Here is a 26,503-nt window from a genome sequence, read left to right as displayed (position 1 = left end):
CTTGGACTTTTTTTAATACAGAAGTCGATCTATGCATGGGATTACAACCTGCTCGGCAGTCTTCCTCGAGTTACCGTTGTAAGCACTGCTTTGGAACCATTTCATCGTCCCCACCCAATAAATGTATTATCTTATTATATATATATATGCATAAATATATATATATATATATATATATATATATATATATATATATATATAAATATATGTTTATATATATATATATATATATATATATATATATATATATATATATATATATATATATATATATATATATATATATATATATATATATATATATATATATAAATTTTTTATTTGCTGCATATAGCGCCCTAACATTTTTGCAAACTTTCGACACAGAGGGTCCAGATAACTCCCTGTCCCTATGGTTACAGTGTTTATAGGGATTCTCCGGTGCCTGCTTGATTGTATTAATTTGATGGAACTCTTCTTTTTTTTTTTTTTCGACTTATGGCTGAAAGTAAAAGGAATCTATGTGACAACGATGATGTGTGTTTGTGCGTGCGTGGATGGGCGTATGTGTCTGCGCGCGCGTATGTATGTTTGGACGCATTGCTTTGTAAACACGATAACTCAAAACTCTACGGGTGGGTGAACTTCATATTTGATACATGGATGCACCTTATTGAGTAGCAGGACTCTGTTATTTTATGTAGAGGTCGAAGGTCATTCGAGGTTAACAGACGTCAAAGGCTGCAAACTTTGTAAATATGGTATCTCCAAAAACGAAGCTTGAGAAAACTTCATACTTGGCATGTGGATTTACCTTGAGAGGAAGAACCCCTATGCTTTCTGGAGAGTTTAAAGGTAATTTGAAGTGAACAGAGGTCAATTTCTGAAAACCTTATAAACTTACTTATAAGGAAATCTTGGATTTAGTTCATACTCGGTATGTGGATGTACCTTATTGAGTACAAGTACCCTTTTGTCTGCTGCAGAGTTCAAAAGTCAACAGAGGTCAAATTCTGAAAACGTTGTAAGCTCTCAAACTCAAAACGGAAAGTTTGAAGTTACGCGGATACAAATTATTGGGCACAAAAACCTTTCTGTTTTCTGTATATATTGTGATCTACTTCTGCATGGAATAAGAGAGGGTTTAGCTAGCCACAATAGGTTACATTCAATCAACCATATCTCGAGAAATGGATAAGGTATACAGATAGGGCTTTCAACTAACAGTAAATGCATGGGAACTTTGTTTCTCTTTATAATAAATGTTACACTGTTTGCCATCGGAATGTCCATTTAAGCCGTTCAAATACAAACTAATAATCTAAATTAAATCACAGAGGAGCCGATCACCGTCAGATTTAGTACCTACTGAATCTGTGTAAAGCATGCTTTAATCAGTATTTGTACCACGCAAAGTTGTGAAAACTGACAAGATTTTCAGTCTAAAAGAACTGTATAGATTCAACTAAAATGAGTTGTTATGGTAATTGATTGGGATGGGTGGGGGGGGGGGGGGGAGGTTGGGAGCAGGAAGCGACAGTTTCACTGCCATTGTCCTTAGAAGGATATTTGTCGAAAATGTATAAGTGTTCTTACCAATACAGTATACCCTGGCCTGTGACGTAGGCCGGATTCGAGAAAAGATCGGTACTTTAAGGGTTCCTGTTTAAAAAGTATACAAACTATCTATTTATGGATTGCACAACGATCGCTATATTTAACATTGTTTATGAACAGCATTGCAAGAGCGGCAGAGATTCATGACTATATACACTGTCAGTCTATCGCCATGTTCTTGTTTGTTATTTCATCAATACGTCGCTAACCCTATCACAGACGTAGTTGATGACGTCATGCGATATTCACCCAATCTCTATGCGTTTCCGTTTCTGCCCACGAGTCTATTGAACATGAAAGATGATCCCTGAGACTCCCGTCGTTGTCTTGTCATCATTACGTATATGGAAACCGTGTTAGCCGAACGTATACCTATGATAGCTACAACATGAACATGCGCTGCTAATAAGTTCAGTTTCTACATTTTATGTTGTTCCGTGTTTATCGTGAATGGCAGAGACATTTTGAAAGTTCTTTTAATTAATTTCATCGTTCCATTACTTCATCCAACATGCCTATTTACAAACATTGCATATTTCTAATAACCTTGTCTTTGAGTATAGCGTTAGTCGCGTACAGTGAGATCATCGAATTTGAGAAGTTCGTTTCTCCAGATGGTCCGTGGGGGAGACAACCAATCCTACTTGATGAGGATGGGGGATTCAGTAATATTCTGGTAGCCATTCACGCTGACGTCAAGGAATCCGAGATAGATTTAGAAACAATTACGGTAAGTACAATGAAAACACATTCTAATTATAGAACTATTAACTTAGAACGAGGAAACATATAAGACGAGAGCAAACAGGGATAAATTTATTCATTTCTTCCTTGTCATAATTTCCCACTTAGTTTTCCGTGGTTTTATTTATTTTACTTTTCATAATTTATAGTCTTCGCGATGATAATTCAAAAGATCTGAAATGTCAACTTGAACACTTTCATGTCATATTTGGTAAAAGTGAGCAGCAATTTGTTTGTCATGTGACTCTATCCTATATGCGCTTTCTGTTTTTGTTATTATGTCAGTTCATATCGGCCCCCTCATGCCCCCCCCCCTCCCTCATAGCAGTGATGTCCATAAATCTAATTTGTTAGGCCAACTCTGTTGAAATGTCATCCAAAATTAGAATATGAACATCTGTTTCTCCCACAAGATGAACCTCGGGTGTTGCATTCATTTACGAAAGTTTTGAGACTATAACTACATAGGTCTATGACTATTGAAGGGTTTCCCTAAATTCATTACAGTAGGAAGTATGCATGTGATATCACCATGCCACAGGTTCTTCAAAAGCTGTTCATCCTTTTTATAATGTTATTGTTGACTTGTCTTGGAATTTGAGAAAGTTGAAATGTTCTCTATAATCTCTCATGAGTTCATGATTTCATGTAAAATGGATACAAAACCTATATCCTTACATGGATTAATTATTTCAACATTGCTGAAACTCTAAAAGACAGTTTTAACACATCTACCATGGCGGTGGCACTCATGCACTCTGCTGTTGCAATACTTATATATTCACGAAAATTCACCAATAAAACTTGAAAAATTCACAACTTCACATTTGAACACAATATGCCTTGCATGGTTTTCAGTGACACTACTGGAAAAAAAAAAAAAAATTAATACACATGAAATACAACTATGTTTAACAGCATTCAAAGTTTGACCGCCGACATAATGTTTAATCGTTATAGTAACGACAGCAGGGTCAATAAATCTTTCCGCTTCCAAGATGTGTTTTTCAGCGGTTTCCACTAGATATAAACATTTCAGTGAGTCTTTCAGAGTATTTCCTAAGTATTTCTAACTGGAACGTACCTACCTGTTTGGAAATGTTCAAATTTGTGATATATATCTTCATTTTAAAAATATTTAAGATGTTAAGAGGTAAAAAAGAGAATCAATGATGAGAGACGTTGATTTTGCGGAAGTTGATATTGGAGGCTGCCATACTGCAATATGACGCTTATATAGTAGGTAAAGATTAAAAGGCGGGACAGTAAAATGCATAAACTTCGCTGTTGGTCCCTTTTCATTGAACTTTGAGTTATGCATTGGTTTTCCACTCCTGTGGCTGGTTAAAGTATTAGTATCGTGTATGATGAACATTAACATTAGGCCATATCACAAGTTGGATATGTTAGCAAGTCACATGATTGTTATCACAAATTATTACCAGTTTAACATTTTAACCCCCTCCCCCCCCCCCCGCCTTGTGCTTATTATTTGTGCCTATAACTTATTATCTTTTGCGAGAGGAAGCGCTTTAAACGACCAATCGTTGAGATACATTATCAGAAAGTCCGACCCATCTACAGGTACATTTCAAAATGGAAAATAAAATGAGCAAAATTTAAGCATAAAAAAATATAAATAAAAAATTTAAATATAAGATATGAAAAGAAGGTGTCAATGACCCAACCATCATCGTTGGCTGATATGACAGAGATATTTGTAAAGATGTAAAATTCCTCCAAACAGTTCAGATTAACAGCAAATACAGCTGAGAAATCCTATTGTTTAGTGTACTATAGGCTGTGTATGGGTCTCAGAAGGTACAGTCATTTTGTAATATGTGATGTCGGAGGGCCATAAGAGGAGTATAATGTTTCTGAGCTGTTGGGAAAGATGCAGGAAGTTAGTCTCAATCAAAAAACCCAATAATGTTGGTTGGCTTTTTGTCTACTATAACGTTTCATGTCTCGCGCACTGAGCGTAGGAGGAGCGGCACCTTCTTATTATTATTCTTTTGTGATAGGTTAAAGGTGTTCCAATTATATGTTAAATATCCAAGAAAAATTGCAAAATGTAGCTCATATCCTCTGGTCAAAGGTATTAACCCACCCCCCCCCCCCCTCCCTTCTCTCTCTCTCCTCCAAAATGCTTTTCTCGAAACAGCGAGTGACAAAGTTTACCATTCACGAATACATTACGGATTGGAAAGATTTCTTCATTGTGTATACATTTGCTATCTTTGTCTTTGTTTATCGGTGTATATTGTTTGGTCAGGTCAGGTCATTTTCTACTACCTGCTACTGGTATCCTGTAAGCCAGTACTACCTGTTTCAGGGTCGGGCCGTCGGTGACTAAACCGGCAACCCCACTAGTCATCTCCATCTAGACTAGTGAGGAGGGTGGTTGGACACCCTGATAGAACTAAAAACAAGATCTGTCTTAAGGGCGCTGGCTCAGTTAAGAGCCAACAGCGGCCATCCAGCAACCCTTATCTCTTCCAACCGGTCTTGGGCCAGCGTGGAAGAGTAGGCCCACAAACCAGCATGAATAAGTCTTCATTACCACGGCCCCCAGTCCCCAGCAGCTCTGCATCCTTGGACCAAGGTGGCGGTTCAGTCAGGAAAGGAGCAGGGGGTGCGAAGAATCTCTGGGTAAGGACAGGCCACCAATGGAACCTGAACGTAGGAACTTACAATGTCAGAACGCTACTGGGTGAAGATAGACTGATAGAGTTGGAACAAGAGCTAGAAGAGGTGAAGTGGGATGTCATTGGTCTCAGTGAAGTTCGGAGAAGAGGAGAACAACTTGAACAGCTAAAAAGTGGCCACCATCTATTCCATATAGGGAAGAAGGATAAAAGTGAGGCAGGAGTAGGATTTCTAGTTCATAAAAGTCTGGCAGGAAATGTAACGGAATTCAAAGGAGTCAATGAACGACTGGCACAGCTCACTATCAAGATAAATAAAAGATACAGTCTCAAAATCATTCAAGTATATGCACCCACTAGCAGTTATGATGATGAAGAGGTAGATAAACTGTATGAGGAAATCAATGAACTGCTTCAAAACAACAAGACACACTTTACTATAATGATGGGAGATCTAAATGCAAAGGTCGGAAAGAAGGAAGATGGGGAAGAATCAGTGATTGGAAATTTTGGACATGGACAGCGCAATGACAGGGGAGACAGACTAGTCGAATTTGCCATCAGCAGCAAGTTAAAATTCCTGAATACATTTTTCAAGAAAAAAGCAAACAGAAAGTGGACTTGGATAAGTCCAGACAGAGCGACAAAGAATGAAATTGATTTCATTCTTTCATCAGATCTAAACATTGTCAAGGACGTAAATGTTCTCAACAAAGTCAACATAGGCAGCGACCACAGAATGATAATTGGGAAGTTTCAAATCAACACTAAGTTAGAGAGACAGAAGCTACTTAGACCAAAGTATAGCAACATTAACCTAGACAAACTCACAGAAAGAAACCATGAATTCCAACTGGAACTAGCAAACAAGTTTGGTACACTTAACGACGAGTGGAGAGAGCAAGATCTAGACACATGGAACCAAGAGACAATAGACATCATTCAAGAAACTGCACTCAATGTAGCAGGCAGGAAACCCAAAGACAGAGTTAGCAAACTATCAGACAGCACAAGGAAACTGATTGGAAAACGTAGACAGATGAAGATGGACAGTCAAGGTACTGACAACATAGAGTACAGGGAAACCTGCAAAACTATCAGGAAGAAGATACGTGAGGATGTCAGAAACTACAACACCAAAATGATACATGACACAATAGAAAACAACAGGAGTATTAAGAAAACCAACAAGAAGCTTGGCCAGGGAACAAAGAAAATCAATAAACTTCTGGACTCAAATGGGCAGGAAATAACAGACCAGGATGATATTCTGCGGAGAATAGAGAATTTTTATGAAGAACTATACCAAAGCAATCAGCAAACCGGAGACATAGATGATTCTCAGGAGGAAGTACCCAAAGTTGAATGCTGGGAAGTAGAATATGCTTTAAGCCAAATGAAACGGGGCAAGGCCCCTGGACAGGACAACATAATGATCGACACACTAAAAGAAGCAGGGGATGCAGTTGAAAAGGAACTGGCAAAGCTCTTCACAGCTTGTCTTCACCAAGGGAAGGTGCCTCAAAAGTGGAAAGATGCCAACATGATAATATTGCACAAAAAAGGAGACAAAAGGGACTTGAAGAACTACCGGCCCATTAGCCTTCTATCCAATATATACAAGCTTTTTACAAAGATTCTACAAACAGATTGGAAAGACTTCTAGACGACAACCAACCAAGGGAGCAGGCGGGATTCAGAAGAAATTTCTCAACAATAGATCACATTCACACCCTCAACCAACTGAAGGAAAAATGTCAGGAGTTCAATATACCTGTATGCGTCGCTTTCGTAGACTATGAGAAAGCTTTCGATTCCGTTGAAACCTGGGCAGTTCTCGAGGCACTGAAAGAGCAAGACATCAACCCTAACTACATCAAAGTAATCAAAGACATCTATACTGGCAGCACAACTACTGTTAAGTTACACAAAGAAAGCAACAAAATACCAATAAGGAAAGGTGTGAGGCAGGGAGATACCATATCTCCAAAGCTCTTTACTGCATGCTTAGAACACATCTTCAAAGACATCAATTGGGAAGATAAAGGTATCAATGTGAATGGGGAGAAGTTCAACCACCTCCGTTTTGCTGATGATATAGTCATCATAGCTAACAACTTCAACGAAATGGAGAGCATGCTACAGGACTTGGACATAGCAAGCAGGAAAAGAGGACTGAAAATGAATATGAAGAAGACCAAAGTTATGGCAGACCAATCAGTTAAACACAAACCAATCATCATTAATGGAACAGAATTGGAACATGTATCTGAATACATTTACCTGGGACAAAGGTTCACTCTCACCGAAAGGAATCAAGATAATGAAATAAGGAGAAGGATCAAAGCAGGGTGGCAAGCATTTGGCAGATACAGCCACATCATGAAGGGCAATCTACCATTATGCTTAAAAAGGAAAGTGTATGACCAATGCATTCTCCCATCAATGACATATGCATCAGAAACATGGACACTAACAATTAAAATGGAAAGAAAGTTAGCAGCCGCACAACATAACATGGAGAGGAGTATGCTTAACATAACATACAAAGATCACAAAACCAATAAGTGGATAAGGGAACAGACAAAGGTACAGGATATAATGGAAGTAATCAAACATCGTAAATGGACATGGGCCGGCCATGTCACTAGAAGGGGAGATGGAAGATGGAGCACGCTAACCACTGTATGGACACCGCTTGACGGGAAAAGGAACAGAGGCAGGCAAAGGAAGAGATGGAGAGATGACATACAGAAATTCTGGAATGAAACCAATTGGTACACAAATGCAAGGGAGAGAGAGAGTTGGAGATATCATGCTGAGGCCTTCATCCAGCAGTGGATCGACAACGGCTGAAGAAGAAGTATATTGTTTGTATTTGTGGTAAACCTGATATGTAAAATGTATGTAGAATTCTATAGTGCTTTTGAGAGAATTAAATATATATATAAATATAAATATATATATATATATATATATATATATATATATATATATATATATATATATATATATATAGCCTAGTTGATTAGGGTGTCCGCGTACAAAGCGGGAGGCCCGGGTTCGAATCCCGGTGGAGGCTGGAAGTTTTTTCACTGTTCTGGATTTTCCTTCTCATTACGTTTTCATTTATATATATATAGCCTATATATATATATATATATATATATATATATATATATATATATATATATATATATATATATAGACACATATATATATATAGACATATATATATATATATATATATATATATATATATATATATATATATAAATGAAAATCGTAATGAGTTGGAAAATCAAGAACAGTGAAAAAACTTTCAGCCTCCACCGGGATTCGAACCACGGGCCTATATATAGACACACTCCTGGCGATAAAGCCTACATTCTGATAACGTTTTTCCACACTTTTGCTAGCTCTTGAAGTTCCCCTTTCAAATAGTAAATCATGAGAACATGATATTTCTGAATTTGTTCTTGTCGGCAGTTACTAACAATCGGCATGGAAAGTGTTTAATTTAGTTCATGTATATTCATTTGATTATGATATCACGAAGGATATCTTACTTTGATTATTGTAAGATTGGTTCCAGCAATAAGGTTTGAGAAAAAGAAGATAAAACTCAAAACAATTGTTGTGAACGTGCGTTGTTACAATTATACAAAACTGGTTCCATGGCAGTAAACCGTTAGCTGTATAAGCATATTAGAGTAGCAGCTCCCTGTGTTAAAATAATATTCCTGACGAAATTTAACCTTTTGACTGAGATACATGATCAGTAGACGACGACATCACCTCTAAAGAGGATTGTGTCAGAGTACATCAGTTTAGAATCCGAGTACCGAGTACAATCACTTTTCATACGAGACCTTTAGAGTACTTGTATAAGTTTATAAAATACAAGGGCCTTAGGCTTATAATTGCTCCATGGTGGTCATGTAACAGTTGAATGTGATGACAGTGTTTTGGTTATTGTTACGGTTTTGCCAAATTCAAAACGTTTCCTTCTGATATTGGAATGGCTAAGAAGCAGTACGAGACAACAAGGTGTATAGACACAGACAGAGCTGTTAGACTTACAGTAATACTGCAATACTTTTCTGGAGTAGAGAGGCATGTACACTATTACAGAGTAAGAAGCCTACAATTGAATGTCAAAACGACCGAAAAATATCAGGCTTCCCATATATGTTGTTTAGAAAAGTCGTTTCTACGAAACTTCTTTTAAGCAAGCCTACTCGTCCTGAGCGAGCACCAAGTACAAGGAAGAATACGATAGCATCCGAGTGTCGCGACTACTAAGTGACGAGTATACGAGCTATTCAACATCCGAGTGCTTTTCACTACATGAGCACGAGTACCAAGAATTCACAAAAAGGTACCCGAGTAGCGAGTGTCTCTCGAGTACTATACATCACTGGATATTCTTCCATGACATTTGACCTTTGACCAGACTTTGATTATGTGGGTCTTATTGTTCTTTATTAGACAGATTATCAAGTAAACAGCAAACATAATGTGGTTTCTTTAATGCCTCAAAAGCTGGATCGTTCATCTATCTTAAGAACAATTAATGTAATATTTTCCAGAAATGGAAGGGATTGCGTGGGGAGGGGAGGGGATGAGATATCTGGCGAGGTAGGGCTAGGAGCATCATAATCCTTGGAAACATTTGCTTATAGAGCGTGGTATAAATTAAGGGAATCTCCAGAAATCTCAAGCCGATTCTTTTGACAATAATGGGAATTTTTACCCTGTCACCCTATATAGTAGGCCTAAATGTTATAGGTATATGTTAGATTGAGAGAAATAAATGATTACTTTAAATTAAATTGCTTCATTAATAACATTACTCCATGTTTATAATTATTTAATTTACAGTGATTTTTTCGAATGATATGTAGACGTGTGACATTAAGTTTCTTTCTTTGTTTCAATGTTCGTTCACAGGGGATGTTCAGCAATATGTCTCAGATACTGTTTGACACCAGAAAGCAATATTTGAGTGAAATTTCAATCCTTATTCCGGACAATTGGAAGTCGAAACCAGAATACGAACAAATTCGTCCTAATCAAACACTGCACACAGCCAGAGTGATTATAAGGTATATACATTCATGATATTCCTTCCGATGACAGGTAATGTTACAGTTAAAGAAATGATAAACGTTGTACGACGAAAACGCCAGAAATAAAACTAGATTTCTAATCGATAAAACTTCGTTGCTTTGTTTTAACTCGTGATTCTTGATACGAATCTAATTGAGGAGAGCAGTCAATAAATGCATACCAGAGTAGATCCGCGAAACTGGTTGTTACTATTTCAGCCTTAGGGTTAGTAGTACATATATCGCCTAGTACATATAGGAAGACGAGCGGCGGTCGAACAACCAAACCGACGACTGCAACCATGCATATATTTGTCTGATCAATAATTTCTCTAATAAATTACAGTGAGTGGTCGGTTTTATATTATCGCCGTCCATTTCCTAAGCTTCAAATTGTTGTTCTCGAATCACGAGTCCAATAAAATGTGAAACATTGGAATGTTTTCTTAGCTGTCATTTTAGTAAGAATTCAAAAAGTCATATAAATGTTTGACTTTATTTCTCTGTCTCTTTACTTTTGAATGAATATTAAATTACATGTGGATGTATTGAAATATATTTACTTTATTAAGAAAGGAAAATAATACATGGTCAGCGAGAATACCATGATGATGTCACTCCGCACTCCATGGAAGGAATACACTTTCAAATCCTCGCTGTCAAGTTGTGAGGGTAGTGACAAATTATGTAGCATACGTACGATAAAACATGCTTCAAAGATGTGTTTTAACATTGCAGCGTACGAAATAACACGATTTCTTGCAGTTTTTACGTTCATTCGAAATATCCTTTAAAGGATATTCCATGCCGTTGAAGGGACGATTCATATAACAGTAAGGTTGTCATCAGGTATATTTAGTTATATTTACCAGGCCCGTACGGTCCTGGTAATTCAAAAGTCAATCTGCTTTGTTATTCTTCCTTTATGCTTTTATGGTCTGCAATTTTCAACACAGACGCGGAGACAGACATAGGATAAATTAAAGTTTCTACTGTTTAAGTGATAACGAACTGTTAAGAAGAACCCTTGATTTAAATTATAATGAGTTCATATGACTGTGGCCACACGGGTATTGTGTAAATTTATTGAAAAAGTCCAAAAACATAAACATAAAAAAGTTGCATTTGTTACTTTTTTGCAATTCCACATGGGTATACAGTGCGGCTGATACGTGCCATTGATAGCAATCATCAATATCGAAGGTTAAACCTTTCTCAAATAAACATACAACCGGAAATTGAATGGTTCTCAGAATCAGTCTCGAGTTACGTTTCACCAAGCGCGTCCCCTGCATCACCCCCACATGTCAACCTTTGAACCTACAGGATAAACAACAGTCTAACGTGGCTCACCGATTGCCATGCCCCTGTGTATCGCTAAATAACTCATCCTATGTTGGTAGGGTACGCGCAGATTTAAAGTACACATGCGTCACACTGGCTGTGCTTTACATGCATGAAACGTGGTCAAAGTCGCCTCGTCCGCACCTTCAACGTGTGTTTGTGAACCTTTATTAGGTCAAGCCAAACGCCACGACTATACGTATGAGTTGTGACGTCATTGTGGATAAAGAATGACGTAAATTGTTCTGCATAGGTGCAGCGACGTAGCCAGGAATTTGAAAGGGGGGGGAGCACTTTTTGCGATTGATATGGATTTTCAAAGTTGTAGGCACGACTATCTGAGCGGAGCGCCACCATCGGTTGGCGCGGAGCGTACAAGAAAATTTTTGGTTTTACAAACCCCCCAGATGGCCGGAAACGGCCCTTCCCTAGTGTTCATTCTGGTTCCCTGGCCTCTTGCTAACTTGAGACACCTCATTCAATATCACTTTTAAACCCAAAAAACAAACGAGTTAAAATAGTACGTAATTCAATAATACATAATGTATTAAAATTAGCAAGTTAAACAAGGGCGGCGGAAGCACTTTTAATCTGGGGGGGGGGGGCACCGACATCAAAGGGCACTTTGCAGAAATTCGATTGGACTGATGCAGCCTGATATTTAGTACCCTTTATAAATCTTATTGTATTATCTTATTTGCGTATGCACATCACTCCATCAATGCCCCTCCCCCCCCCCCCCCCCCCGTCTTAGTAGTCTTACTTTTCAACTTCTGATACTTGTAGATACAAAGATAGGCCAGAAATGTCTTTGATACAACCATAACCAGTATTTGTCTTTGATACAACTGTAGCTAGTAAATGTTTATCGAAAAGGCTGTTTGGAACTTGGAACGCCGATCGTGACAACAACAGGCAACAAAGTGCTGCAGCTCTATACATATAAAGTCTGTTAATCAACGATAGGCTTATTTGACTGTGGAATGTTCTCAACTGAAATTTCATCTGCGTAAACGGGTTCTTAAGTAGATGTTAAAAAACTGACAAGATCGTATCCTAGTCTTTTTCGGCGGGTAGAGTATTGAATGAAACGGCACGCGATATGAATGACAGCCTAGATGACAGAAGAATAGGTCACCTAATTTAGCCATTATCTTGCTACGTTCATTTTAAGATTTTTTCCTGTCTTAAATTCGTCCAGCAAGCTTATGGATTTGAAATTATGGGTGTTTTAATGAAAAAGATAACTTGGCCAAAAGAAGTGTAGGCCCGGGCCTACAGTGCTACATACTGGCTACGCCCTGATAGTTCTAAATTAGGATTAGATCTCTTACTGAAATATCGCTGACCTAATAAGGTGCTCAAGAGTACAAGTTTTATGTAGAAAAAGGGCACATTTTTAACCTGAGGAAAAGTGGGGGGGGGGCACTTGCCCCCTGTGCCCCCCGGTTCCGCCGCCCTTGAAGGTACATGTACAGAGTAGTCTTACTTTTCAACTTCTGATACTTGTAGATACAAAGATAGTCCAGAAATGTCTTTGATACAACTGTAGCTAGTAAATGTTTAAGTTAGCCTAATAAGAGAAGGCGAGAGCTATCCGACGATTGCCATCTGATGCAAATTTCTCAAGTGTTGTCTCAACTGAAAAATTATCTGCGTAAACGGGTTCTTAAATTAACTACATGTTAAAAAACTGACAAGATCGGATCCTATAGTCTTTTTCGGCGGGTAGAGTGTTGAATGAAACTATCGTGCTACATACTGGCTACGCCCTGATCATATGATATCAGTATCAGCAGATTTTGTTTCCTGTTTAAATTCTTTTACATGTTCTTTTACATAATATATCAGAAAGACAAACATAGTGCTCTTTTACAAGTTTTCCAGTAGGATGATTCTTGTTTATTGTCCAATGTCTGGACTTCAATACATTTGACGAACTTAACTGATGGACAATATAAACTTCCATATTTTGTAATACAGCCAGATATGCAGTGGCCTAAAAACAAATATCGTTATCGCAGTGTATTAGCAGTGTAATAATTATTTATAGGAAGTGCGTATCACGTACGATTGCTAGCTTAGCTTCATAACATGCTGTTCGTGCAACAACTTAGGACGACTCATTGAACGCACGTTGTCGACGTTGTTGTGCATACAGTTCGTGACATTCCATAGAGTCCGGTTAGGTAGGCAATATGTATTTTATAACGCAGTGGCCAACTGTAGGCTTGTAATTGGCTATAAGCTAAATTTAGCTAATTGCATCTGCCAAACTAAGTAAGTAGTTGAATCAGTAGGCGTGAATGTTACTACGATTACAATCGAGTTAACGGAGCTGACGAGTATTCAAGATCAAAAGAGCACTGACAAAATACCATGCTAAAAAAACGACAGTTTAAAAAAAAAAAAAAAATCGACACTGAAAGGGGGGGAGCGGTCGCTCCCCCTGCTCCCCCCCCCCCTGGCTACGTCCCTGCATAGGTGAACGTCGACGTAGCGTAGTCATGTACTTACGGTAACATTTTCTTATCGTTTGCAGAAACGAGACCAGTATTGGTATGCCGCCATCTTATCCCTTTGTCCGCCGTTTCAGTGGTGGCTGTGGTGAGGAGGGGGAGTACATTTACCTACCATATGGCAATCTAACATCCGAGAAATCGTCCACCCAAGGTTATAACACTTTTGATATGTTTTAATGTTTTGCTCACAGTCATGTCGCAAAATATAGTCCTAGTAATCGTAAAGTATTTCCCGAGTATATAATCCCAAAATATCTCATCGATGTTCTGAAGTTTAGCAAAGGTTAGCAAAGGTTGGCAAAGGTTGGTTAATATATGAGTTGGTATGTCTTAACAGACGTATGGTTACAAACAACAATACCAAGTAAGACAAATGAAGCCATAAAACGAATAAACTAGCGAAGCTCTGGCTTGTTCATGGAGAAGATAAAGATAAAGTTAGTCTAGGTTTACGTTTATCATTTATATCTTTACAGCCGATACCATGATCGAACTTTGGGAACTGCTCCTCGCCGAAGGTACGGAGTATTGTGGCTCTATTGCGGGAAGAGTGAGTTTCATTTCACTTCTTCGTTTTCAACCAGCTTGTTAACATTGGTCGGTATCCACACTGTAGTAGAACTACTGTAATTTGTTTGAAACTATACAATTTTCCCTGTTCCTTGCAGAGCCTTCGGTGATGAGGAAATGCAATGTGCGGCCGTCAATTTTCCTCTCACATGAAGTAGCTTTAGCCAGGGAGTGAGAAAGTTCCACCTCCCTGGTTTTATACCAGCTATGTGATAAATTAATCTCATCCAAATTCGACTTTGTCAAAGGTATCAAACACCAAATGTCCAAATGTGTTATGATGAGTTCTGAAAGTATGTGACCTATACAAGACAAAGATGCTTCCTCTTGCAAATATTAACATTAGCTAACTCATGAATAAATAAGAGTAATGATACTTTCCACAATTCATCACAAAACATGTTATGATGTGAAACGGAAAAGGTAGTAATGTTATTCATTAATATTATTTTAATCGTAGAAAAGAACGACAGTTAATCAAGTTTGCGTCCCTTTCTCTGTTAGGAAAGAGAGAAGACATCCGAACAATCTTTCACGCCGGGTCCTCCCTCGTTTAGACTCCTGAGGAGGAGGAATGAACTGAATGTCGTAATTCTAGATGCAAGAGAGACTATGCAGGTATAGATTTCTCTACCACGAAACGTATGATTATGGCATCAAATATATAAAGAAGAATGTATATTTTCATGAAAAATACAGCTGCATTGTTGAGTTCCATGACTCTTTATCTCCCAACGTTAATCCTGAGTGCATTTTCAAATGTTCATTGGAGATACACATACAATGACGCTTAACAGGTCTTTGATAACCACCTTCTTATCCGTGTTATAGTTTTATAATAAAGTAAGAGGGTGAGGGAAGGGTTGTCGAAGAATGCCCAATAGTAGAGCAAAGGAAATGTATGTATTTTAGATCCTCATGCAAGCAGGAACTCCCGAAGAAGCCTCATTGGATTATCAAAGCTGACCGAAGTCAGTCTCTTACATTCATATTTAACGTCCATGATTATGAATTGTCAATTGTCAACAACTCTGTAACTGGACGACATACATTAATCTGGGAGTGACTCGAACCGGGGACCTTATGATTGAAAGGTACCGGCGTTAACCACTGAGCTAACACTCCTATACTTGAAATGGAGGGTACTTGAAATGGTTTATAATGCAATTGGGGGAAGGGGAGGGATGGTGTCTTTGGGATAAACGTGGTTTATTGATCAATGACCCCTTACAGACTGAAGAGTAACGAGCTTTTATTCTTCGTCTGAAAACAGCCCGGTCTTGTCTGGCATCTGAAAAAAAAGTAAAATGTTCTTTGTCTTTATTTTCTTTGTTTGTCTGTACACAATGCACAGGATAACAATAAGTTTTCCAGAATGATGGAAAGGTTTGAGTACTATATATGGCACCTATTCCCGACTTACAGTTGGCTGGGTATTGTCACTGCAACAGACACAGTAAAGAAGATGGTACCTTGCTTAAAACTTTGGGAAAGTCCGAACTTTCGACAGTCGTTTTTGTTAAGGAGCAACGTTCCGCAATTCGCAAGAGGATCGTCAAGCCTTGCTGATGCAGTGGTAAAAGCGTTGGAGGTAAACACAGATAGATTGACGTTTTAATTATGGCATCACCATGTGCTTTTCCATGAAATATACTGCATTAAGTACACGTAAAACATCTCCGTTTGTGCAAAGCGTATTTTGTTCCGCATGGATTATGTGTAATCTAACGCACTTAATGTTGATCCTATGACATTAATTGTAAATTATTGTGTAAACACAGTATGCGATGTAAGAGTTATGATATGTTTACAAGAAACAGAAATATAAACTTTACTTCATACCAAAATGCTTCTGTTAAAAAAGACATTTACTTAAAGTACAATTCTCAGAATAAATAGAGTAAGCACAAATTATTTAAAGTTAAGACGTTGTAGTTTCATCTTCCAGATCAACCTAATAAATTTTGTCTGTCTGTATAGGTAATATTTCGTAAGTGAAGTGCCTGCATACAGTTTATATTTCTCTAACTGTCACCTTACATAGCGAAGTGCCTGCATACAGTTTATATTTCTCTAACTGTCACCTTACATAGTGAAGTGCCTGCATACAGTTTATATTTCTCTAACTGTCACCTTACATAGTGAAGTGCCTGCATACAGTTTATATTTCTCTAACTGTCACCTTACATAGTGAAGTGCCTGCATACAGTTTATATTTCTCTAACTGTCACCTTACATAGTGGAGTGCCTGCATACAGTTTATATTTCTCTAACTGTCACCTTACATAGTGAAGTGCCTGCATACAGTTTCTATTTCTCTAACTGTCACCTTACATAGTGAAGTGCCTGCATACAAGTTGTCTATAACTTGGGGAGGGAGCATGGTTGTCGTACATTTCAAACCTTCAGCTGATTTGACTTTTCTTCAGGTTTTAAAGGAACGCAGAACTGACGTAAGTGGCTCAAGGATTTTTGTCATGAGTGACGGGACAGACGTCAATTCGACGCTTGATGACGTTTATGAGCTAGTTGCCAGTGCTGGTGTTATTCTAGCGTCACTTCCTTTCAGTCAGAACGCCTCTGAGAATATCCAGCTGAATCATACAATAAATGAGAACTTTACCGTTAGTGACCTCGATATGCTGTACCGTCTAGAAGACCAGAACATATATTCCAAAGTAAGTCAATATTCAGTTGGAAGTTTTCTTAGTCCCATATTCAAAATCACATTTAACACATTAAGATAATAATAATGTTAAAGAGAGTAAATCTAAACAATCAGTACTAAGCAGACTTCAGGGTGTATGCGTACTGTGCCCACGACCGGTTCCTGTCACGGGCTCTTTTGAGTGAATATACTTGAACTTGGTAGTTGGTAAGCCCCTCCCCCCCCCCCCCTTCCAAAGTTTGAAATCCTGCGAACGTCACTGATTTGAACAATCTATGCATCTTCTCTAGTTGAAATTGTGCTGCATACATTGTGATATTATATACATGTATTGGAAATATGTCGAATAACACAGAACATTCCCATTTTCATCATTTACAACACCTTGATATATTTTCACTGATTCGACGGGAGTAATGGTGTTTCTCGTATGAAAGTGACGGTTCTGTAGTATGGATTTATAAATTAGTACTCTCTCGTGTTTAAGATAGCTTTATTTTATTTTTTGTTCAGATTTTAGCCGTAGATATGAAGGAAGTGGATGACTTAAATCCTTTAAGTTTTCGAGTTGAAGGGGACTTTTCTAATCGAGCGGCCTTGGTCAGAATAAAGAGTAACAATGCAGCGTTTCTGAACATCAGTGGTTTTTGTGAGAACAGCGTATGTGTACCGGAAGAAATCATCTTTACTGAAGAATATTTGGATGCAGTATTTTATACAGAGGTAAGAGAAAGAGCATAAATCGGCAGCCTGAATTATGGTGAATGTTATACTTTATTCGCACCAAATCCCACTTACTTTGTTATTCCTTGCAGAATGTAGAAGTAATATTTGATGGTGATTGCGTGTGGTGTGTGGTGGTGTGGTAGTTACAAATGTATTGTTTTTCTATAGAGGTGGAAGATCATTGTGGAAGATTCAAGTCCAAAAACCTGGTGAACACGTTAATTTACAAATTGGAGGTTGGCTAAATTCCATATTTAGTACATGAATGCACCTTATTGAGTAGACGAAACATTTTCTTTCTATGGAAGTCAAAGGTCATTTGAAATAAACAGATGTCACAGTCTGAAAACCTTGTTAACACAATAACACACACACCTTAAGGTGGATGACCTTGATATTTACAATGTGGATGCACCATATTTAGTCAAAAAATGTTTTCTGTGGTGGCTTCTGTTGAGGCTTCTGTGCAGGCTTCTGAAAACGTTGTAAGCTCTCATACTCAAAATAGAAAGCTTCAATTCACGAGGACCCAACTTATTGAGTACAAGAGCCCTTTGTTTCTACTGAAATCTAACGTTATTTGAGGTGGTCAGTGGTTAACATGTAAAGTTACATAACTGACCCAACTACAGAATTGATGAATATTGTAGTTGGGTAATTGTTGCCTATACTACCTGCATTTAGGCAGACAAATACTTAACATATTTAATACCTTCTTTCGCAAAGTTACACAGGTTACAATGGTTTCCTGTCAATCTATGTTGACGAGGGGGTTGGGAATGGGGCATTCTTCTGCAATTTCATATTTGACATTTGGTAGGGGGCTGTTACATTTCACACTAGGGAGGGTACTTTGAAATTGTGCCATATTGGTCACCATTTACCTACTGTAAGTACCAGTTCTATATTTCCGAAACAGGTTCATCACGTTAATAGCTGGGAAAATTTCAGGCAAATATAAGTCTTGAGTTCAGAAATGAATATTGAAGAAGCAATATGACAGACTGCTTCCTTGACTGTTTTAAGTTTGGGGATTGTAAGTGGGCTTAGACGATTTTCCGCTGTTATCTGTCATCAACTTTGAGACGGGTTTAGTACCTTTCCAATGGTCAAGATACCTGGCACTCTTTCCTCAGTTGTTCTATCAATCAGGACTTATCCTAGCCTTCGTTTACATACAACATGAATATTGAAGTGAATATTGAAGAAGCAATATGACAGACTGCTTCCTTGACTGTTTTAAGTTTGGGGATTGTAAGTGGGCTTAGACGATTTTCCGCTGTTATCTGTCATCAACTTTGAGACGGGTTTAGTACCTTTCCAATGGTCAAGATACCTGGCACTCTTTCCTCAGTTGTTCTATCAATCAGGACTTATCCTAGCCTTCGTTTACATACAACATCCTGGGCAGACGGTGATCTTGATTTTTACTACTGATACTAATTTTGGGACGTATTTTCTGTTTGAGTTGAAAACAAGATATAGTCGCTGGAATCGTGTCCTCTGTTGCCACGATAATGCAACATGTTTTGTTAGTGTATTTTCTTGGCTAAGGATCATGGTCGCAAACGCAACTATAGTCTCGTGATGAGAGCATCGATATTTGTTTAATAGAGAACTTTTGGTTGCTATGCTAAAATTGATTCGATGCCACACATGTGCGTACGTATGTATGTAGCCTACCATATACCTAAAGTATACTTAATTACATATGCCTACATTTGTACTTTCAAATGAGTTGATTTTTTAAATTATTTGAGAAGCCTTTTTATCCGAATCTTTTATTTGCAGACTTTAGATGAACTTGAGATAAATTCGTTCGTCGAACAGAATATATCACTTGAGGTGTTTTCAACTTTTCTCGGTCCTGTTCTTACGTATGGTCAATCCATTTATGTCAACGAATATCTTAAAGCTCGCGCCATCTTAAAACCCATCGTCGTTAATTTTACTACAGTAGAAGAAGGTGTATCCCTGTTTACAATTCTAACCAAGAATGAAAGACCAGTTCTAAATGTCAGCCTAGTGGAAGCCAACGCTATTTTTCCTGACGGTATGACCGCAAGTTGGCAACTTACTGACAACGGAAAAGGTACTATACCCACTTCTTGATCAGAGTTGTTGTCAATTGACAATTCATAATCATGGACGTTAAATATGAATGTAAGAGACTGACTTCGGCCAGCTTGCGGCTTTGATAAGCCAAGGAGGCTTCTTGGCGAGTTCATGCTTGCATGAGGATCTAGAATACAAACATGCAATACATACATAACTATCAAACACGTCGTTATAGACAGGTAACACAAAATTATGTAAATTGGAATTACAAATGTAAAAATACTAATTTTTTCCAAGGAGCGACAGAAGGGGGGGGGGGCAAGGGGAGGTTTGCGAAGCGGGCGGGCGGGTGGAAGGTAGATGAAGTGTGCTCTAGTAATAATCAGCTGGTAATTTGTGTGATTCTCAAATACCGTAAATATCCTGCAGGAATTGATGAATAGAATTTGCTTGGTTGATTATCGGAATTGATTGATTGATAGATTGTTGATTAATCGATATATTTCATTTGTATCTTCTCAGATGCCGATGAGTCGATAAATGATGGTTCATATTCTGGTTACTTCAATGACTTTACAATCGAAGGAGACTATTCAGTTGCAGTCCATGTAACAAGTGGGGATCGTAGCTGCATCGCTAAAGTTAACACTAATGGAGAGTCTGGTAATCACATTACCAATTTACATTGCAATCTGCATTTTCTTTGTAACTACATGGAGTTGTATACCTTCGTGGTAACAGATACGTTTCGTATTTGTGTTTCTCTCGCCACTCAAACGATGCTCAATTTGTATATATATATATATATATATATATATATATATATATATATATATATCATTTTTTCATTAAACCTTCTTAGTAAAAGCATCAGGGAGCAGAAGTATATCAATGCAATATTCGTATTGCAATAGACCCCACCATAGATGCACTGGCTCGCGCATATATGTAATTTTGTCATGTATGAGCATTAATCACAAAGTATTGCTCATCTGATAACATCAAGGGCACAGAAGTGGCTTGTTTATATACCCAGATGACCTCCTTGTTCTGGTGTCTTTCTTCCAAGTAATGATCATAATTATATTTAAACCCATGATAATACTATATATCTTTAAATGTTATCAGTATTTGCCTCCAGGTATTTCTAGAAATTCGAATAATGTTCAATCATTCTCAAATGTAAACAAACATTTTACATTTAGCCCCCCTAAAATGATGATTTTTTACATTTCGTTGTGTAATGTTGCCGGAGAACTCCAAAATGAACACTTCTTAAACGTATGTGAATAATTAGGAGTGCCAGAGCCTCCCAGAACGTGCCAACAACATCTAGCTAGTTAATATAATGTTGTGAGAGTAATGCAAACCTGAAGGCTTCAAGTTAGTAGCGTACTTTTGTTTATATTGTTGTCTCTTTTGGATTCATTTACCGGAGGCAGAAGGAATCTACACGATGGTGACGGTTTGTGTTTATGTTTGTGCGCACGCGCGAGCGTACGTCGGTGCGTCGGTACGTGTGTGTGTGACACATGTTTGTAAACACAATAAGTCATACTTAGTATGTAGATTCTGATTGATGAGTACAAGAATCCTATTGAAATTGGTGACAGTTACCGTACTGTTCATTTAAAGGCAAAGTTTGAAAACCTTGCAAACAAGATAACTCAGAAAATACATCTTGTTTGAACTTGATACGTGGCATGTATTGTATAGTAAATACATGAAACCTATTGACATTGGTAGAAGTCAAGTGTCATTAGAGGTCAACAGAGGTCAAAGTTTGAAAACATTGTAAACCCGATGACTTATAAGGTACAACATGGTTGCAGTTCATATTTGGTATGTAGATCCCGCTAGGTGCAACTATAATCCTTTGAAATTTGTAGAGGCCAAAGGTCATTTCAGGTCAACAGAATTAACAACATGTAAAGCGTTTAAACATGATAACTGCCAAAGTATAACTGAGATGGACTTCGTACGTGATAGGTAAGTCCGCATGTTTGCAAGAATATCGCTAATCACTTGAAGTGAGTCATAGTCAACATAACTCTTGTTTCCATTTTGACTGTTAAATGTTCTTACGCAACATGTGGCAAGGAATGACTAATCCAAGTGGCTTTCTGGTTCATTGTGTTCACTAGTTGGTGGTTGTGACGCCATACCATACTTCGAACAATACATCAGTGCACAGACATTCACAGTCATTGGCATCCCTCCAAGCCCTATTGATGACGTCACCATTACGTCAGTGAATATAAGGACAGTGAACCTAGAATGGACAGCACCAGGTGAAGACTTTATGATTGGCAAAGGTAAACTTGTTTTTCCTAATACATCCGAATAATGTCGACTTGTTTACGTAATAGAGACACCAGTACAAATTACATGCGATACTACATCTCCGCATGTATAACGTTTGCATCACGTGCATTATATACAATCATAGAATGAAAACAACTTCAACAGAGCATCCATGTAGGATTGTTAAGTATCATTATTATGTTAGATTCCAACAGAATATGCCAAAATTGTGTCCTGTCAATGATTTGTGTCCAGACGTTGTTCCCACATTTTAGTTATCAAAATCAAATTACCAAGGTAAGATTACGAACCTGAAAACATCCAATTTACATTAATATGAACTTTTAAATTGTTAATCTCTTCAGCTGCACGGTACGACGTCAGGTTTAGTCAAACTGAAGACTCACAAGATTTCGATCTTGCTACACCTGTTACCTTCGACTCACTCTTGTCTGGAACTGTGACTTCACCTCAAGAAGCACTCTCCAGTGAATCTATCGAGCTACATTTCAGCGAAAATAGCGGCGCTGTTTTTTACATCACTATCAAAACTATTGACAGTTCTGGTAACGTTGCTGACGTTTCAAATGTAGCGAAAGTGGTATTTGAGGAAATTAAAGTAGAAACCGTCGACGATGATAAGGACGGTTCGACAGAAGTATCCTTCATCGATACCGTGAAAGGAGTAATGGGAACACCGTCCTTTATCGGTGCGGTTTGCGTTATCGGTGTTGTGATACTTGGTATTTTTTTAATTCAATGGTGGAAACATTCGAGGAAGGGATCATCAAGTAGTGTGATATTTTTAAAACCTTCGCCGTCACGTGTTACCCCACAGGTGGTCAGGCGATCAGATCCACGTGGACCAGCGGAAAATGCCATTATCATCGAGGATTTTTGATCGTGAAAAAGAAGTCATTATTTAAGAGATTTCGAATGTAAAGTCGCTGATGATATTAGTGGATAACATCAGAGTCTGAGACACATAGGAGGAAGACACATCGGAGCCTGCGACACATAGAATTACGCAAAGCAGCGACAAGTTCACTGTAAAGGAAAATACTCTGAATTGATATAATTACAGGTGGCGTCAGGTCGCCTTGTATATAATCTGTATCTGTAATCATTGGGTTTATGGTATGGCGTAACTGACTGTATAGCGTCGCTAGTATGGCTTGATTTAGTAAGGCATTGATCACCATGTATTATGCAATGATTGTGTTCATTATCACTTTGGAGAAGATTAGTAAAAAGTTGTGAAATATACATGTTCTAGTTAAACGTACTATAGTGTAACAATTGAAGATGATACGCACAATAAGGTTGGTATTGTAAATACAAATTTAGTTGGTTTAGTCCTACGCAGAGAATTTCAAACATTTCTTATCCGACCATTTACATTTGCTCCATGACAGTTTTTCGTCATTTATACGCAACTTAAATTTTTACTTTTGTTTTATTTTTACTGCATAGTATGAAATCAAGTGTACATGTAATTGATGCTAAAATGTCACCATGTAGTAGTATGACTATAGTATAAATAAGGAGAAGGACGTAAACACATGCATGTAAGCCATGAAAGTGTCAAGAAAAATAACAGATACTAGGAATCGGACCAAGTTCAATATCTCAAAAAATGGACATTTATTGGATGCTCATTAGTATTGCAAACTTATAATATAAAATGTATTTCTCCTTTTGCGAGCAGAATTCAATTTGCGAAAGAATTCACTACGGTTTAGATAGTAAGACCTGCTTTTCCGTAAGACAAAAACTCCTAATGATGTTTTGGCGATAAGCAGTTTTTGTAAACCTTTAATTCGTTTCATGAACATTTCTTGGTCACTCAAGCCACATCGATTCACCAAGTAAAAGCATTGACTCAAAAACAGTGAATTAACCACCTTTCGCCCCACCATTAGAGCAATTGGGTTATGATGGCTTGTATTTATATATTTTTATATTTTTTGTTACTTTTCGTATGATGTATAGTGTACAATGATATCACGTGTAGGCTAAGTCTTTCATCAAATTCTTTTTCTTTCTAAACGAAGCTTACATACATTCCGAAAAGTGTGTTTCTCATTACGTAGTTAGATCACATTTACATGCAAATGCTTAGTTTATACAATAATGTGTCCAAAAGGAACGATATAGACAAATGCTAAGGACATTTCTTAATTGAACGATTCGCTTTTGAAAGAATTGAATAAACATACCAAAATGGAAGACCTAATCCTAACTCTACTTTCTTTGTACATAATGGTAAAGTTCCTCTGGGATATGCCTCATTATCATATATAAGACAAGGGCAAGGACAGAATCTCTTTATTCAAGGCCTCCCTCTTTCATGCAAGCACCATAATTGTGTCGAAATGACGTCGTTGTCTAATTTCATTCAGTTTTTGGGGTTATTAATCAACAATTTCAACTGTATCTTTCTGTTAATAAAGTATGTTGGCTCGTCCATACAGATCACATAAAGAGGCTTCAATGACCTCAGTATCGCACCCGCTACTTTTTGGTTACTTGCCGTAGACAGACAAGTAACCTATGCAGTCAAGTTGGCGAATGAGCGCGCGTGTGTGTGTGTGTATACGACGCCCTAGCTTTAAAAACGATATCTCAAGATAGGTAACACTTGCAGTTCTCATTATTGCAATGTTGCTTCCTCATAATTAGTACAAGAATCTTATTGTTTTCGGTGGAGGTCAAAGGTCACTTGAGTCAGCAGTGGGCAAAATATGAAAATCTCAAAACGCTGTATATCCAGAACCATAACATCAGCTCATATATTCATTGTATGATGTGGTGTAAAGTTTTACCAAATTTGGTGTAGATCAGATTTCATTTAAAGATGAACGATAGTGATTTTTAAGCATCGACGAAAAAATACGATTTTATTCAAGAGTATCCTAGTTGGTTTCCATTTTACACATGTGAAAATTCAAGTCAATCCGATGTTGGGAAAGGCTTAAAATAAATTCCTAAACTCGTTGATTTTTTAAACAAAAGTTGGGCTTTTCGCGAAAAGCGATATGATGATCACGTGATCTACAGTGACATGTGACGTAATTATGATGATAACAAAGTGAGCTCGGCGTAGTGTACTGCAGCAGTGTGCACTTAGTGTGTAAGTTTAGTTGCAACCTACTCTATATTGGACTCGACAAACAACCTAAACCACTAGAAAAATGCCAAGAAATTGCGTTGTAGGGGGATGCATCAGAACGAATGTGGACTCTACAATAAGTTTTTTCAATTTTCCAAACGGAAAAAAGTAGTGAGAGATATCGGAAACTCTGGATACGATTTGTGAGGAGAACCAGGAAAGACTTCATCGCACCAGGAGTTTCTCATGGCAAGAATGTGAAAGTTTGTTCTGCCCACTTCACAGAAGAAGTGGCTCAAATAAATAGGGATTTACTCCCATTTGAGGCACATGAGCTTCGTCTGCATCGTCTCCAACTCCGTCAAGTTCAATGTCATCATTTTCGTTTTCTGATTCACGCTCCGAAGATGATGAAGAATCGCTGAAGGGTGAAGCTACGCATTCCAATTCAATGTAGCCACCAGCTGGTTCTTCTTCGACTTCAACCTCGGATTCGGATATGTTGGAGGCCATGTTTAGCGCAGTAGGCCTACCTCAATGTGCGTCAATGAATCAACGAATTTTAAGGCCGACTTTGAAACTCATGCGATAAAGTCAGCACTAACGCTGTAATAAATATGGGCCTTAGCCGGAAATGGGACAAGAGCCCCTCATCGATTTTTTAACTTAAACGTAAACGTAACATTGAAAGGGAAGAGAGGAGATTTGATATACTGCGGGAGACATTTAACGGTGTAATTTTAATAAGGTGTTATTGTTCCTGCTTTTTCTTGTCGTTTTAGTGAAGCCGACTGCCCCAATGTAAATTACGGAATAATCGGTCATAGAGCCATCTCGGGCCCAATTAAAATTTGCATGTGGCAAGGTCACTAAAGTAAAAAAAGTTTGAAAGATTGATGCTTTTATGCCGCATTATTTATATATATCCCGATAAATGCAACAGTAAGTGTTGGAACTGGAAGACTTGTCAGACGTGAACAACCTAATGACTATGTGAGGAGAGAATCCACGTGCAAATTTCAATTGGGGCATGGACGTCGCTTAGGCAGAGTTTTTTTGGGGGGGCAGAGATGTGTTCATACCCTCCAAACCACTTCAAA

At 37.9% G+C, this 26,503-nt stretch overlaps 1 protein-coding gene across 1 annotated transcript; it reads left to right on the top strand.

Annotated features, from left to right (window-relative positions):
* The first annotated feature begins 1,925 nt into the window (after nucleotides 1–1,925).
* On the top strand, nucleotides 1,926–24,520 carry LOC139961797 (calcium-activated chloride channel regulator 4A-like). Its single transcript, XM_071961330.1, has 12 exons — nucleotides 1,926–2,326; nucleotides 9,942–10,096; nucleotides 13,986–14,116; nucleotides 14,442–14,515; nucleotides 15,040–15,153; nucleotides 15,890–16,126; nucleotides 16,965–17,213; nucleotides 17,717–17,926; nucleotides 19,721–20,021; nucleotides 20,510–20,650; nucleotides 22,132–22,302; nucleotides 22,657–24,520. The coding sequence occupies exons 1-12, from the start codon at nucleotides 2,108–2,110 to the stop codon at nucleotides 23,190–23,192; spliced, it is 2,538 nt and encodes an 845-aa protein (XP_071817431.1). The 5' UTR covers nucleotides 1,926–2,107; the 3' UTR covers nucleotides 23,193–24,520.
* The last annotated feature ends 1,983 nt before the right edge of the window (nucleotides 24,521–26,503 follow it).

The sequence above is a fragment of the Apostichopus japonicus genome, chromosome 20 (genome assembly GCF_037975245.1).
Source record: "Apostichopus japonicus isolate 1M-3 chromosome 20, ASM3797524v1, whole genome shotgun sequence".
Lineage (NCBI taxonomy): Eukaryota > Metazoa > Echinodermata > Holothuroidea > Aspidochirotida > Stichopodidae > Apostichopus > Apostichopus japonicus.
Note: the sequence above shows the minus strand (reverse complement) of the source record. Positions and strands in the feature narration are given on the sequence as shown.